At 41.0% G+C, this 17,355-nt stretch overlaps 1 protein-coding gene across 4 annotated transcripts in view; it reads left to right on the forward strand.

The window, feature by feature from the left end:
• RPS6KA1 (ribosomal protein S6 kinase A1) overlaps positions 1-17,355 on the forward strand; it is a 291,056-nt gene that overhangs the window by 155,698 nt on the left and 118,003 nt on the right. For 2 of the 4 annotated variants that reach the window (XM_073563799.1, XM_073563791.1), the window contains exon 3: positions 8,801-8,917. In XM_073563799.1, coding sequence (XP_073419900.1) covers positions 8,801-8,917 — 117 coding nt within the window. Of the gene's footprint in view, positions 1-1,948; positions 2,052-8,231; positions 8,376-8,800; positions 8,918-17,355 lie in introns of those variants that run through there. The other 2 variants (XM_073563807.1, XM_073563781.1) reach the window with 2 other exon arrangements.

The raw sequence follows: 17,355 nt of genomic DNA on the forward strand, positions 1-17,355 counted from the left end.
TGCGCCCGGAGCCAAAATTTTTGATACCATTTGGGGTAGATCTGATGTTTTAATAGTCGCATATTACATTTTATTGTGTTGCGGCTGTCAAACGCAGTTATGGGTGTTTTGTTTTATTTTTTCTTAAGCTGTGTACTTTTCAGATAAATTTTGTTTTGTTCAGACTTGTACAAATGTAGCTATGCCACATATTTACTTCTTCCTTTCTAATGATGTAAAAAGGGGGGAGAATTGAACTTATTTCTTTTATCTTTATCGTAATACAATCAGGGTTTCTCTCCCTGCGTCAGGCTTCTTTCAAATGAGGTAGTAAATACCTGACGACATATTTCCTTTTCAGCTTGTTTCGTATTTTAACTCCAGACATTCAGGCTATGTGCCCACGTTGCGTGTTAAAACGCACACTGAAAACTGGACTCCTTCCCAGAAATCGCACGTTTTTTTCCGCACGATTTCACCGTGATTTTACCGCGATTCTGTTCGCGATTTTGCCACGACTTTCTCAAGCATTTTCCAAGCGATTTGAAGCATCGCTTGGAAAGTGATTGACAGGTTGGTCACACTCGTCAAACATAGTGTTTGACAAGTGTGACCAGCTTTTTACTATTGAGGCCGCATATGCGGCATCAATAGTAAAAGATAAAATGTTAAAAATGATAAAAAAAAAAAAAAAAATCGGGGTATATTTACCTTCCGACGTCCCGCGCTGCCATCCCGGGCTTCAGCGTTCCCAGTAATGCCTTGCGAGACCTGTGATGACGTTGGTCTCGCGTTACTATAGCGATCTCGCGAGACCACGTCATCACAGGACCTTGCCGCAAGGCATTACTGGGAATGCTTAGGCCGGGAATGCAGCGTGGGAAGTCAGAAGGTAAATATACCCTGATTTTTTATTTTTTATTCTTTTTTTTACAGGGGTATGGTACCCAGGGCCTGGAGGACAGTCTCCTCTCCTCCACACCGTGGGTACCAACCGCACATGAGACTCTTAACTTCCCGCATGGTGGGCATAGCCACATGCGGGAAGTAAGCGATTCTTATGCATTCCTATGGGTGCGGAATCGCGGCAATTCTTTGCGATTCTGCACAAAAGAATGACCATGCTGCGATTTTTTTCCGCGATGCGATTCCGCCGCGGAAAAAAGCGCAGCATTAGCACAGCATGTGTGGAATGCCATAGGAATGCATGGAGGGCTTTCTGTACACGATTTTTAAACGTTTTCGCACCGAAAATTGCGGCAAAAACGCTTAAAAATCACATCGTGGGCACACAGCCTCAAGTGAATTTTTTTCCTTCATTGTGTCTGCCCAGTGCAAAAAAAATGCGGTCAGTGGATTTCCAGTTTGACTAATGGAAGGGTGCCCAGAGGATGGCATGAAAGGGATGTATGCAGAGTTGGATCTTCAGAAGTCCTGCCCTTTATAGTTTGGTGCAACATGCATAATTATTTTTCTCCTTTTTACCGTCTGTCTTCACATTTGTCTTGAGCCTGCGTCATTCTTTTTCTCTAGGATTACCCAGGATTTGGCCTGCAGACCTTTTCCCCTCTGTCTTTATGACAGTTAGCAGACTTATGGTAGGAATGTACACCACTGCTGAAATGATCGATCTTCATAGCTTTTAGTACTAAGCTGGAAATTGCTCACAGGAGAGATCATTAATGTGGCAGCCATTGACCGATGAGCTTTCCAATCAACCGCAAACATTTTCTTATTATTCTGTACCTTTCTTACCCCTTTGTAGTCAGTATTTCTGCCCTCTACATTATTTACATTTTCATGTGTATCACAACCCCCTGCAGTCGTACGCCTGCTCTGTGGTTTCTGCTTTTACTGAGGAAATTGCAATATTTCCCTTTTTTTCTTAATTTCTTCTTCCTAAACTGAAGGATATCCTCCTTTTATACCCTTACGAACACTCCATTTACTTCAGTGCCCTTTCACACTGCACTGTGCGCTGCAAGAGGCAATACAGGAGAATAACGATGGCTTAAAACTCCAAACCAAGAATGTTGAAACAGATATTCCGTCCAAAAACCAAGATGAAAGAGGCAAGTTCTGTGCTGCTTGTAAATTCAGTAGGGTTATTCTTCTTTCACGGCTATCCCTCTCCATAATTCTGTGTTTTCTGACCTGATCAGTATTGTACGGAGTATGGGAGGTCCGTTTAAGAAAATGCTAGTTAATAGTTTTCGCCATTCCTGTTAAGTTTCGTACTTGTCACTGAAGAAATTAGATATGGGAGCTTCCGACCCACAGACACTTACTGGGTCATTTATGCCTAATTTTCTTTCCCCCTCTGAATGTACTTGTACACTGTACACAGAACAAGCCTGGTGTGGAATATGAAGAAACTCCCACAAGAATATGTCTTGAATTTTATAGGGTTGTTCAGCATTTTTCTTTAACAATCATTTTATGGTATGCTTACTATGTGGCTATGTCCTATGGCAGAATTGGCTTTTTCACAGCTGCATATGCTTGTAAAAGGCTAAGGTCATATTTTCAGTGAACCTGTCAGCTTGGAAATGCTGTACAATCTGCTAGCAGTATGAGTGGAGCAGCGTAATGTATAAAAAAGATCCAACTGTTTTATATATTTAGATCTGTGCTCATGCTTTATAGTCAAATAGGAATTCAGACTCCGAGACTGTCAGTCACAGAGTAGGACCGCCTACGTAAAGAAAAAGCAGGGTATGAGCTGAATGAATGAAATAGAAATGACTAAATCTTTTCCCACAAGCCGAGATATTAATCTGTCAAAGCACCACCACTGGAGTTCTGTCACTAATCTAAGTTAGAAATATACTCACCAGCCGCCATGTTCATTTGTTTTTGCCATTTTGTGCGTCTTCTGCATTTTATGACCTTTCAGATCTCTCCAGTGTACATTGGGCGAGCTGGCATTCACGTCACAGTGTAAGTTTGTGAGAGCCAGAATGTAGTTCTTATAGACTGGCATTGAGAGCTTGTGACTGTTACCTCTGACTTCTGGTCAGTCAGAAGTTGTCATATGATGGCAGCATAAGACAGAAGCTGGGAAGAGCTGAAGACGGCATCTGGTGAGTTTAATAGTAGAGTCAGGAAACTTAGATTAGTGACACCACTCCAACGCTGATATAAAAGAAAAACGGAGTGGTGTTTTAACCACTTAATGACCACCGCTACACATTAAAGCGCCGGCTGCTCAGGGGCCATATTCCCTCACCACTGTTCTAAAATGATATCCATGTCAGAGGAGAGAGAAATGATGTCTTTAAGCCCCTCCTTTTCCTCCATCATCCTCCGATCCCTCCTGCTCCATCCCCCAGTCCTCCACCTCCTCTTCATGAAAAAAAAAAAGGCTGACGCAGGCATAGTTCACCCGCCGAGATCTACCAGGCGACGACAGCAGATATTTTTCCTATTGGTTCCTTTTGATGACTGCCATGGACCGTATCACAGTGATGAAAAGCCAATAATTAGTACGATATATCATCCACACACCCCCCCCCATGTCATCCCCTTAGTCAAGGGCTTGGAGTTTCAGCGGGGCTTGGGGTCGGGGTTAGATTTTCTTTTGTTACTTTAAAAAAAAACAAAAAAAAAAAAAAAACTTTGAAGATATTATGGCTAGTGGTAAGCCAAAGTGCTTGCTACTTCAGTTTGCATTGGGTGCTCAGGTATGCAGAGTATCACAGATGTTCGCGTAGCATGCCAGAGTCCTCACCTCACATGTTTCGCAGCTATTAAACGGGGAAAAAAAAAGCCATGCAGGGATTGCCCGTGAATGGCAAGAAATCCCCATATGGGTTTTTTTTATGTCAAACAGCCGCCATGATCGAGTCTCCACCCTTCATGTTTCATGGCTGTTAGACAGACAGCCAAAAAAAAGTGAGGATTTCTTGCCATACACAGGCAATCTCTGCATGTTTTTTTGGGGTGTCTAATAGCCGCGAAACATGTGGGGTGGGGACATTGGCATGTCACTCGAACATCCTTGATACTCTGTACATACCCAAGTACTTGATGCAAATTCGAGTAGCGAGCACTTGCGCTCAACACTAATGGCGACATATTTAATAGTGTTATCAAATTCTGTGAACCTTTGGGTTCAAAATCCTCACTATACCCCTGGATAAAATCCTTGAGGGGTTTAGTTTCCAAAATGGGGTAAGTTGTGAGGGGTTTCTGCTGTTTGGGCGCCTTAGGGGCCTGCAAATCTGACATGTCGGCCACAGTATATTAGTCAATTTGTGTTTCAAAATTAAAATATTGCTCCTTTTAGATGTAAAAATATAATTATTCTAAATATAATTATTCATTCTTCACCACTAAGTGATATAAATTTCTGTGAGGCGCATGTGGTGTCAACATGCTCACTGCAGCCCTATATTCATTGAGAGGTGTAGTTTGTAAAATGATGTCCTTTATGGAGGGTTTCTGCTGTTCTGGCACCTCAGGGCCTCTGCCAATGTGACATGGCACCTTCAAACCATTCCAGCAAAATATAGATTTTCCTTCTGAGTGTTGCACTGTGCCTTAAAAATAGTTTTCAACCACATATTGGGGAATCGGTGTACTCAGGAGAAATGGCACAATAAATTGTTTGGTCCATTTTGCTCTGTTACACTTGTGAACATGAAACATTTGGGGCAAAACCAACATTTTTCCTGGATGTATTTTTTCATTTTCACAGTTCCTTGTTCTAAACTTCTGTGAAGCATCTGTGGGTTCAAAGTGCTCACCATACATCTAAATACATTGAAGGGTCTGGTTTCCAAAAGGGGGCCACTTGTGGGTGGGTTTCCACTGTTTCAGCTGCACATCAGGGGCTCTCCAAACGTAACATGGCATCCGCTAATGATTTCAGCAAATTTTGAGCTCAAAAAGACAAATGGCACTCTTTCCCTCCTGAGCCCTGCCGTTCGCCTAAACAGTAGTATTCCCCCACAGATGGGGTATCTGTGTACGCCTGAGAAATTGCAGAACAAATTGTATGGTCCGTTTTCTTGTTACCCTTGTGAAAATGCAAAACTTGGGGCTAAAATGATATTTTTGTGGGGGGGAAAAAATGTTCACGTCTTCCTTCCACATTTCGTGAATTCCTGTGAAGCACCTGAAGGGTTATTAAACTTCTTGAATGTAGTTTTTGAGGAGTGCAGTTTTTAGCCCCCCTCCCACCCCTCAGTCACTTCAAATGTGGTGTGGTCCCTAAAGAAAAAAAAAGGGGGGGGTTAAGTTTTGTTGGAAAAATTAGAAATTGTTGATCAACTTTGAACCCTTCTAACTTCCTAACCAAAAAAAAGTTTAAAAAATGATGCAGATGTAAAGCGGACCTTGTTATTAACTATTTGTGTGGTATAATTATCTTGTTTAATTGCATAAAAATGTAAGTTTTCTTTGTCAACCTTTCAATATTTTCATAAATAAGCAAATCATATCAAACAAAATTTACCACTAACCTAAAGTACAATATGTCACAAAAAACAGTCTCAGTTGAAACGTTCCAGATTTATTACCACATAAAGTGACATTGGTCAGATATAAAAAAAACTTGGATTGGTCATGAAGGTGAAAACTGTCTGTCACTAAGGGGTTAAGCTACTTCTCATCTGTGTCTTGCTGCCTGAGGTTTACATTTTCTATGACAGGTTGACTTGAAAGTGACTGTCCAGTCTACTGAATAGGAAACAGGTAAATACTGCTGTTTAGACTTATAAAATTAAGAAGCTTTGCACAGTCTGAAAATTATAAAAGTTCTTCTGCCGGCAAAACGGTGACCTCTTTTTAGAAGTGAATTTGTGCCATCAGACTTGCAAGGCCAAGATATACAAATTTAAAGGGCAGGTGGGATGGAGCTTTAATTAAAAACAGCCTTGGACCAATGGGGGAAGCAGTGCTCAACCAAGTACTGTGGGGAAAATAAGTACTTGATACATTGCTGATTTTGCAAGTTTTTCCACCTACAAAGAATAGAGTGGTCTGTAATCTTTATTGTGCGTACACTTCAAATGTGATAGACAGAATCTTAAATAATTAAGAAAATCACATGGTATGATTTTTATATAATTAATTTGCATTTTATTGCATTAAAGGGAACCTGTCAGCTGTTTTGGCCGCTATAAGATGCGGCCACCTCCTTTTAGGGCTTGCCTACAGCATTCTATAATGCTGTAGATAAGCCCCCTGTCTCACATGAAAGATAAGAAAAAATGTTTTATTATACTCACCCGGGGGGCGGTCCGGTCTGGTGCCTCCCATCTTCTTGCGATGCCACCCTCCTGCTTGCTTCATGCCTCCCCGGCTTCGCACTCCTGTACAAGTTTACTTCTCTGCCCTGTTGGCCTCATGTTATAACGGCCAAAACAGCTGACAGGTTCCCTTTAAATACGTATTTGATACAATAGAGTAAGAGAACTTAATATTTGGAACAGAAACATTTGTTTGCAGTTTCAGAGGTCAGACGTTTCCTGTAGTTCTTGACCAAGGTTGCACACAAAGCGGCAGGAATTTTGGCCCACTCCTCCATACAGATCTTCTCCAGATCTTTGAGGTTTCGGTGTGGTCACTGGGCAGCATTGAGTTTCAGCTCCCTGCAAAGATTTTCTATTGGGTTCGGGACTGGAGACTCGCTAGTCCACTCCAGGACCTTGAAATGCTTCTTACGGAGCCACTCCTTAGTTGCCCTGGCTGTGTTTCAGGTCATTGTCATGCAGAAAAACTAAGCCAAGACCCATCTTCAATACTCTTAATGAGGGAAGGAGGTTGTTGGCCAAAATCTCGCACTACATTGACCCCATTACATCCATCCTCCCTTCAATATGGTGCACGTGTCCTGTTCCTTTTGCAGAAAAGCACCCCCAAGAGTATTATATTTCCCTCACCATGCTTCATGGTTGGGACTGTGTTCTTGGGGTTGTACCCATCCTTATGCTTCCTCTAAACACTATGCGTGGAGTTGATGGCAAAAAGTAATATTTTGGTCTCATCTGACCACATGACCTCCCATGCCTCCTCTTGATCATCCAGATGGTCATTGGCGAACTTCAAACGGGCCTTGACATGTGCTGGGGTGAGCAGGAGGACCTTGCGTGCCCTGCAGTATTTAATGCATGACCGCTTAGTGTGTTTCTAACTGTAATGTTTGAGACACTGGTCTCAGCTCTCTTCAGGTCCTCCCGTGTAGTTCTGGTCTGATTCTTGATTTCTCAGAATCATCCTAGGCGAGCCCCAGACAAAGGAAGATTGACAGTCATCGTGTGTTTCTTCCATTTTCTAATAATTGATTGAACAGTTGTTGCCTTCTCACCAAGCTGCTTGCCTATTGTCCTGTAGCCCGTCCCAGCCTTGTGCAGGTCTACAATTATGGACCTGGGTCTCCTTAGATAGCTCTTTGGTCTTGGCCTAGGTGGAGAGGTTGAAATGTAATTAAGTTTAGTGCTGGTTGATAATGATCAAATACATATTTCATGCAATAAAATGCAAGTTAATTATTTAAAAATCCTACAATGTGATTTTTATGTTTTTTTTTATTTTTAGATTGTCTCTCACAGTTAGTGTTCCTATGATAAAAAGTAGGGAATCTGAAGTTGCAGCAGTAGACATTTATTAATTATATTTGCAGTACTTAGTACCTATCGTAAGTCTGGGGTTGCCCACTCATTTATAAAAATAAAAAGGGCTGCCACTGATTGGTGATGGGCATTCTTTAGTATATTGAGATATTATTTTTTGCAAAAGTGATAACAAAGTTACAGCTTCCTACATCGTGTCAACTTGTCATTAATTTCCATGCTGACGCAATGACTGTGTTCTACGTTATTAGGTTCTGAGACTAAATTCAAAATAACAGCCAATATGGCTCTACTCCTGTAAAAAGGGCTGATGCCAAGGAAAGGTAAAAACAATGCCAATAGCTCTGTAAGCAAGCTATAACGTCTAACTCTCTTCTGATTTACTGGTGTATGGCAATTTGTTTTTTATGTTTTAGGGGGACATTCTTTCTGAAGCTAAAATTTTACATTGAGGTGTTGTTGCTTCCCTTTAGTAATGGAGGAGGGTGCTCTATGCAGTGTGTTCCACCCATTGGTTCACAATATATTTTGGTTTTGAGGTTAATGTAGAGGAAGTTTAATAGCTGTATCGCTCATTGCTTTCAGTTTCTGCAGATAGCGGCTGAGGAAGCAGCAGATATCATCATTTTAGGTTTAGTAGTCCAGGATCTCCTACTTCAGCGCTCGACTGCCTTCCTCTCTATGTGGGCATTAAGCCCCATGGAGAAGGAGGTACGGATTCCTGGATTTAGGACTTTGTTTTCTCTTTGGATACAGAAAAAACACCGAGACAAATCTCGATGTCATCCTCTGCCAGATGCAGGACACCTGGGTGATTTGGTCAGTAGTCATTAGGTATAGCATGTTCTAGACATTAGTATTTTGTAGAATAGCATATATGATGGCATGCGATGATATATTCCGATGGTGTTCTGTCTAATGCCATTACCACTTCCTGTGAGTTGGGAAGGGGTGTAAGCTGTCTAAATGCACTGTTTTGATGATTTGTGTTATTTTTTGTTTTTGACATGAGCATCATATCATTTAAGTAAGCATCATTATTGTTATGATTCTAGAACTGTTACGTTTTTTTGTTCTCTTAACTGTCAAACAAGAATGCTGAAAATTTATTATTTTTTTTAAGATGGTTTTGGCCAATAATAGTATAATATACTGCAAAAGCTATACAATCAAACGATATTTATTGCCTTTATTCTTTATAGCGTACATAATATTTTAAGATGACTTTATGTTCTTCTCAACAGGATGAGGTGGTAGTGAAGGAAATCCCCATTACACACCATGTAAAGGAAGGCTCAGAGAAGGCTGATCAATCTCACTTTGTCCTGCTTAAGGTCCTGGGGCAGGGCTCTTTTGGAAAGGTGAGTGGATTGTTTATCTAGTAAATTCTACTTCTCCAAGTTACATTATATAGTAATAGGAATGACTATCTACTCTGTGTAAATTAGTTTATTACAGACATGTCTATTTGTAAATCACTGTGTCAGGGATCAGAATATATGTCAGGACTTTCTTAATCCCACAAGTCCCTGATATCACAGGCTCGGAAGGTCACAAGTACCACTCGCAGTGATCTTTGGAGCGAACAGCTCTCTGCTGCCTCCTATTGTCCTGACAGTTACACAATTGGCCGACGATCAGCGGAGAAGGCCGCAGCCTGTTAGCACCACTAGGCCGGCTGTCAGAAAATTACCCGTGAACATACAATATATACGCCTCCAAATTCCAACACAAGGAATATGTGTACACGCTCTGGTACGATCACAGCTAACTCTGACAACCTCAGACTATTCGCCGCCACCAGGAATCTGTTTTGGTCGATTAGACACCATCAAACGGTAGCTATGGCTTCGAGTTGTAGTTTACAGAACAGAAGGAACAGAACTGTTAAGGTTTACATTTACTCCAAAGGGAGGCAGTGTTTGTGAAAAATATACAAAAGATTTTACATGAGACCAAACAATACAGCATATACAGTTACATAAAATAAAAGGGATTAACAGAAGAAATTTCTACACCGATCGCAGAGACTATTCAGTTTAGCCGAAAGAGAACGCTTTGATTGGTTTGTTGATAAACAGGGTCCCTACATACATGAAATGTAACACTCTGTACGAATACTGATGACAATGGGATTGATCTTTTATCAGACCCTGAGTCCCACCCACACACCCCTTACAATGACCTCACAAGGTCCCAGTTGTGGGCCGGACTTCAGACCTTCATAATTTTAAGAAATCCCAATTTACATAATAACTCCTCATAGAGCGATCACAGAAGATAGAGACTGATGTCATCTTTTCTATCGGAATTTTAGCTATGCTTGTAGACCAAACATGGTCAAGTTACTGGTGGTTATATGGCCCCTATAGATTTGGGGCTTTTTGGTGGGGGTTATGACTATGGGAAAATGTGTATGATTGCCTAGTTATCCCAGTGCCAACAAGGTACGTCTCATTAATATTGGATGTATAGAAAATCCAATATTCCATATTTTCTCCCGGAGATGTAGTGTCTGCTCTATAAACTGTACTGTCATTGCGGCTAGTTGTAAAGGGTGTGAGAGGTTCTTTGATCATCTTCAGACCCTAATAATGTCTTTTCTTGTCTCTATGTGGGGACAATAGACTTCCTTTGAATTTACCTGGACATAAAGATCGATTTGAATACCTTTCTGCCCAATGATGACAAAAGTATTCTCGAAGTGATACCTTTATTGGCTCACTAGAAAATAATACATTTGCAAGCTTTCAGAGTACAGAGGCTCCTTCTTCAGGCAGGATTACAAATAGATTAATAAGAAAAAAGCACAACATTTAAGGGATACTAAAGCTTGCAAACATGTTATTTTCCTGTTAGCCAATACTTGTCATCATTGGACAGAAAAGTATTCACATCGATTTTGCTGGCTAACACGGTACCACAATATAATTTGTTATTGTACATCTAGACATAAAGAGAAATCCTTGCATTTTAATTTGCTTCACAAAGCTGTGTCACTGCCATTTTGCATAAAGACAGATGTGATTGCTAACTCACAGCTCCTCATGACAAATTGTTGCTGAAAGGAAAGGGGGGTCATGAGGGAATTTTAATATATTCTATGACACATTGTTACAGCCAATAGTATTTCTAATTTGGATGTTTGCTATTGGCTTGTCATCTGACATATCGCTACCTGCTTGGAGAGCTTCTATCGGTTTCCTACATCAGTTTACTGTACAATGCATTGTAAAAAGACCATACTTCCCTGACATTAGCTTATATTTCAGCTCTGACCCTTGCAAAACTGTGGAAATATGTATCTCTTAGCCCCAGGAAAGCAGTAGGATAAAATTAGATGGTAATCTCCCACCGCTGGTCCAGCGCTGGCTCCCACCACTGCTCCTGTCCCTATCTGCAGCGGTGATGTCAACAGTAGAGCACATCACTACTGCAGGGAGTCACTGAGCTCAGAAGCTCCTGATGTCCACATCAAGGGAGTAGGGGATCCAGCACACATGAGTAGATAACAATTTTGGAATAAACATGGATTTTAACATCTTCATTAGTGTAAATCCATGTACCATGTCTTAGACTTTTTACATAATCTTTTTATGGAACATACACTGAAGATGTTTCTAACAATTGTTGAATAAACATTAATTTTATCTACATGTGTGCTGTATCCCCTACTTGTTTTTTGTAACCTTCTGAGTGGATTCACTTTCCTAAGTGCTTCTGTGCACAGTGTAATTGCTGGCCTGTAGCGACATGAGCAGAATAATTTTTCTCCTCCTTTTTATGATTGGGGTAAGGCAAGTACCTTCTAACTATTTTTTTTTTTTTTATCCCCATCCCGACATATAACATTCTGGTATGTCCTGTCTTGTGGGTACTTCCTGCAAATGGACATACCTGTACATCATGGAGATGCTGTGCCCTCACAATAGCTACCGGGAGCTCAACTTAAGTGACAGCCAAGCTCTAGCTGTAACAGGCGCTGGCTGTTTAACACACTAAATGTGAGATCAGTAGTGATCACAGAATTTAGAATGCTAAGAGAGGGAGGGGACTCCCTCTCCCACCTGATCTACACCCTCGTGAAGTAATTACGGGCTACCAATGGTTGCATTCGCGACCCAAAGGTCAAGTAATGACCTCCAGGTATGCCAGTTACGGTGGCCTTTTGGACTATTCCAGGAGCATGGTCTAAAAGACATTCTGTCAGTGTCACTGGCAGGTTAAATGCACTGTAGTACATGTGCATTGCAGTGCTTTATACCAGAGATCAGAGTAATAAAAGTTAGTTATATATTTTGCTGCTTCTACACAAAAACTTTTAGAAAAAAAGTAGTTTTTTGCATGGCCTTATTCTGGCAGCTATAACTGTATTTTTTTGTAAGCTGGCTGAGCTGTAAGGCTTCTGTTTTGTGGGACAAGATGATATTTACAGGGAAACCACTCCTATTTACATACGACTTTTTGACCACATTTTATTGCACTTTTTTGCAAGATGAATAAAAAGTTTTTGCCATTTTTGGATGTTTATAGATCAGGTCGATACGGACGTGGCGATACCAAATTACTTTTACTTTATTTATTCTTTTTTCGAAAATATAAGTATTGCGTTATAATTTTATTTTTTACTTTTTAACTTAGTCTGGCAACTACTCCTAGACCGACCATAGGGAAATGTGCTGTGAAGTGTGTTTTTAATAAATAAATCATATATATATATATCTAATGCATGCATACATACACACACACACACCCCACTATTCACTTATAGATTGAATACTGAATATTTTCACCCTCTACCCTTCTGCTTCCGGTGTACAGAAAAACAGTACACTTAACAGCAAGCCATCTAGAATATGATCATTAAAGTATTAGTAAATTGAAAATCGCATCATTTGTCAATTCCCTCGATACATACATGTATGTCATCCCCTGAAGAAGTAGTTCATGCTTCGAAACGCGTTGGGAATAAAAACATTGATCTTTTAATACATCGGTAATTGTGCAATATGTTAAGCAGCGCACAAAGTCCAAAAAAAGCTCCATAGGATCTGAAACCTCCATATTTAGTCTACCAATCCTTTCCCATATCTCGATTAACTACGAACATGACCAAAACATATGTATTAAGTCTGCCCCCTCTACTCTGTAGCATGGACTGCAATCGTTAGTGCCAAGACCCATTCTTCACAATACCTTTTTGAAGTTTTAGAAACGTTGTGAATAATACCGTTGAGACCTTCTGAGTTGTTGATCGAAATCTCTCCCTGTTGATTCCAAAATATCATCCCATTCCTATAAAGAGATAGTCATATCTCTTTCCCAGTTAGCTTTAACTACTGCCGTAGGGTCCCCAAATTTTTCTATAACGGTGAGTTGTACTAGCATGAAATAAATCCTTTAGTAGTTTTAGCTTGTACTACAAAGTCCGTTGGATGAGATGTTAAGGTCTGAGAAAGCTTCCTGAGATTTTGAGTGCCTTAGTTGTAAGAATTTGAAGAACTCAGAATTCAGCAAATTGAACTCCTGTTTGATATTCAAAAATGCAAAAATGGCCATCAAGATATAATTGGTACAGAAATTTCAAGCCCTGCCTTTTCCATTTCCCAAATTCCTCCAAATGCTGCAAATCCCACAAGTCAGGGCTATTCCAAATAGGAGTATACTTCAAGCAATCTTGCATTCCCTACCACTTTTTACAGGTCCACCAGATTTTATGTATCCGGAGTAAAGTAGGGTAGTGTCTTAACTTGGCTTTAAATTTATGAGATTACAAGAGTTTCAGCAAGTTGTGACTTACCCCAAAAAATTTAACACTTGTGCCTCTGCCTCATTGGTTCCTTTTAGAGCCCAACTTCTAAAATGCAGAAATTAAGAGGCCAAAAAGTACCCCCATGAATGTGGCAGCCCTAATTCCCCCCTGATCTTTGGTAGCTATAGCTTTTCAAGTTTTAATTCTAAAACGTCGTGTTTTCCGGAACCAAAATTTCGGAATCCAAATGGGGTCATTGTGCTGTGTATATAGGATACAGGGCATAAGGCACATTTTAAGGAGATTTGTTCTACTCAGGGCAGTCAAAGGTAATTTTCCCCAAGCATATATTTTATGCCTCAACTTAATCACCAAAGGGTCCAAATTTAGGGAAATATAATCTTCCTTGTAATGTAAATGTGAGGGGAGCCAGGGCCGTAGTCGTGGCTGACATAGATTGCTCAAACATGTCCTGGTCTCCCGCCACATGCATACAATGTCCCCATTGCAGCGTACCATCTGTAATGCCTTCGGTACCATCAGGGTCCCCTCTAATCTGCTGTGGGTTCACTCCTATTGGTTTCACACACAGAGAGAGAGTCCAGTTTCAACTTGTAACAGGCAACTTTACTTTAATCCTTTCGCAGTATGTCCAGCTCAGTTGCAGCAACTTCACAGGGAACATCACAGTGCACATCCTTGTCTATTCCTCTGCTTTTCCCTACTTCTAGAATGCTCCCAGGTTGTACCGTCTCGTCCGATACCGCAGCATTCCTTCTGTCCAGCTTAACTATCTTCAGGAGTTCCCCTGTCCATTTCGACATAAGGGCGTCTGCCCATGTAGTAAGCTGCCACATCTTGGTGCTACCCTGCATTCCTCTGCTGCTGTATCCTTCAGTTACCATGCCCTGGACGACTAGGCTCCTAGCTTGAAACGTTACGGGGTCCACTGCGTTGCCACGGGGTCTAAGGCCTTACAGGACCGTCTGGGCTCTCAAGCCCTACTAACTACGTTCAGGAAATACTCCTTCCTTACCCATAGTAAGCCCTCCTATGTTAACTATTTATTATACTAAGCTCCTATTCCTATCCTACTATTCCCCCTCTAGTGGCTAACCCTATAACTGCACTTTCCCTATCTACACAACATACGTATATACATAGCAGCATCAGGTACATTACAATACAAATACAGAGACCACTGCACAGTTTTATAAAATTCAGCTTCTCTATGTGTCTGACAGCCATTCCATACCAGTGTCAGTTGAATTCCAACCAGAGTACACCTCATTCTACTTAATGTGCTTCTGATTAGGTGATCACCTGAACCAAGTCTTATTTAACAAAGGAAAGTATAAAAAAAAAACCCTGCTGTGGTGTTCACAATCCTCTTGCAATAGGACAAGCCGGATGGCAAAACAAGTGCTAGTAATATCCCAAAAGTAATAAGAATGAAAAAATAACTTTTAACCATACCAAAGGAGTTGTGAGGAAAAGGAGGCCTCAATTCTGGCTTTACTAGCAGAAGGATACAGTAAACATCATGTTGCCTCCATCCTTAAAATTTCTAGGACGGTAGTCCATTACCACAAGGTCAAACAGCAGACATTGGAGACAATAAAGCTACAGACCAGCAGAGGACGAAAGCAACTCTCCACTGACTGGGATGACCGTTATCTTATTTGAATGTCACTCAGCAACCGCAGGATGACATCAAGTGACCTATAAAAGGAATGGCAAATGGCAGCTGGGGTGAAGTGCACGGCAAGAACAGTTCGTAACAGGCCCCTAGAGGCAGGGCTCAAGTCATGTAAAGCTAGAAAAAAGCCTTTCATCAATGAGAAGCAAAGGAGAGCCAGGCAGAAGTTTGCCAAAGACCATAAGGATTGGACCATAGAGGACTGGAGTAAGGTAATCTTGTCTGATGAGTCTAATTTTTAGCTTTGCCAAACACCTGGTCGTCTAATGTTTAGACAGAGACCTTGAGAGGCGTACAAGCCACAGTGGCTTGCACCCACTGTGTAATTTGGTGGAGGATCGGTGATGATCTGGGGATGCTTCAGCAAGGCTGGAATTGGGCAGGTTAATCTTTGCAAAGGACTATGAATCAAGCCACATACAAGGTTGTCCTGGAAAAACAGTGTATTCCATCTGCTCAGGCAATGTTCCCCAACTGAGGACTGTTTTTTTCCAGCAGGACAATGCGCCATACCACACAGCTAGGTCAATCAGTATGTGGATGAAGTACCACCACATCAAATCCCTGTCATGGCCAACCCAATCTCCAGAACTGAACCCTATTCCAAACCTCTGAAATGTAATCAAGAGGAAGATGGATAGTCACAAGCCATCAAACAAAGAACTGCTTAAATTTTTGTACCAGAAGTGGCATAAGGTCACCCAAAAGCAGTATGAAAGAATGGTGGAAAGCATGCCTAGACGCATGAAAGCTATGATTTAAAAATCATGGTTAATCCACAAAATATTGATTTCTGAACTCTTACGGAGTTAAAACATTAGTATTGTTTCTAAATGATTATGAACGTGTTTTCTTAGCATTATTTGCGGTCTGCAAGCACTGCGTTATTTTGTTTTGACCATTTCTCATTTTCTGAAAATAAATACAAAATTTAGCGCTTGGAAATTTGGAGACAGTAGTTTATAGAATAAAAGAGCAATTTACATTTTACTCAAAAATATACCTACAGCATAAAGAGAAAAATCAGACAAGCTGAAAATTTTGCAGTGGTCTCTTAATTTTTGCCAGAGAGAGATATATATATATATATATATATATATATATATATATATATATATATATATATATATATATATATATATATATATATTGTGTATTGTGTATGTACAGTACAGACCAACAGTTTAGACACCCCTTCTCATTCAAGGAGTTTTCTTGACTATGAAAATTGTAGATTCACTCTGAAGGCATCAAAACTATGAATTAACACATGTGGAATTATATAATTAACAAAAAAGTGTGAAACAACTGAACATATGTTTTATATTCTAGGTTCTTCAAAGTAGCCACCTTTTGCTTTGATTACTGCTTTGCACACTCTTGGCATTCTCTTGATGAGCTTCAAGAGGTAGTCACCGGAAATGGTCTTCCAACAGTCTTGAAGCAGTTCCCAGATATGCTTAGCACTTGTTGGCCCTTTTGCCTTCACTCTGCGGTCCAGCTCACCCCAAACCATCTCGATTGGGTTCAGGTCTGGTGACTGTGGAGGCCAGGTCATCTGGCGTAGCACCCCATCACTCTCCTTCTTGGTCAAATAGCCCTTACACAGCCTGGAGGTGTGTTTGTTGTCATTGTCTTGTTGAAAAATAAATGATGGTTCAACTAAACACAAACCGGATGGAATAGCATGCTGCTGCAAGATGCTGTGGTAGCCATGCTGGTTCAGTGTGCCTTCAATTTTGAATAAATCCCCAACAGTGTCACCAGCAAAGCACCCCTACACCATCACACCTCCTCCTCCATGCTTCATGGTGGGAACCAGGCATGTAGAGTCCATCCGTTCACCTTTTCTGCGTCACACAAAGACACGGAGGTTGGAACCAAAGATCTCAAATTTGGACTCATCAGACCAAAGCACAGATTTCCACTGGTCTAATGTCCATTCCTTGTGTTCTCTAGCCCAAACAAGTCTCTTCTGCTTGTAGCCTGTACTTAGCAGTGGTTTCCTAGCAGCTATTTTACCATGAAGGCCTGCTGCACAAAGTCTCCTCTTAACAGTTGTTGTAGAGATGTCTGCTGCTAGAACTCTGTGTGGCATTGACCTGGTCTCTAATCTGAGCTGCTGTTAACCTGCGATTTCTGAGGCTGGTGACTCGGATGAACTTATCCTCCGCAGCAGAAGTGACTCTTGGTCTTCCTTTCCTGGGGCGGTCCTCATGTGAGCCAGTTTCTTTGTAGCGCTTGATGGTTTTTGCCACTGCACTTTGGGACACTTTCAAAGTTTTCAAAGTCCATTTTTTCGGACTGACTGACCGTCATTTCTTAAAGGGAAGGTGCCGCAATTTTAT

This window comes from Dendrobates tinctorius, unplaced genomic scaffold (genome assembly GCF_039654945.1).
Source record: "Dendrobates tinctorius isolate UK_male_01 unplaced genomic scaffold, ASM3965494v1 ptg000015l, whole genome shotgun sequence".
Classification (NCBI taxonomy): domain Eukaryota; kingdom Metazoa; phylum Chordata; class Amphibia; order Anura; family Dendrobatidae; genus Dendrobates; species Dendrobates tinctorius.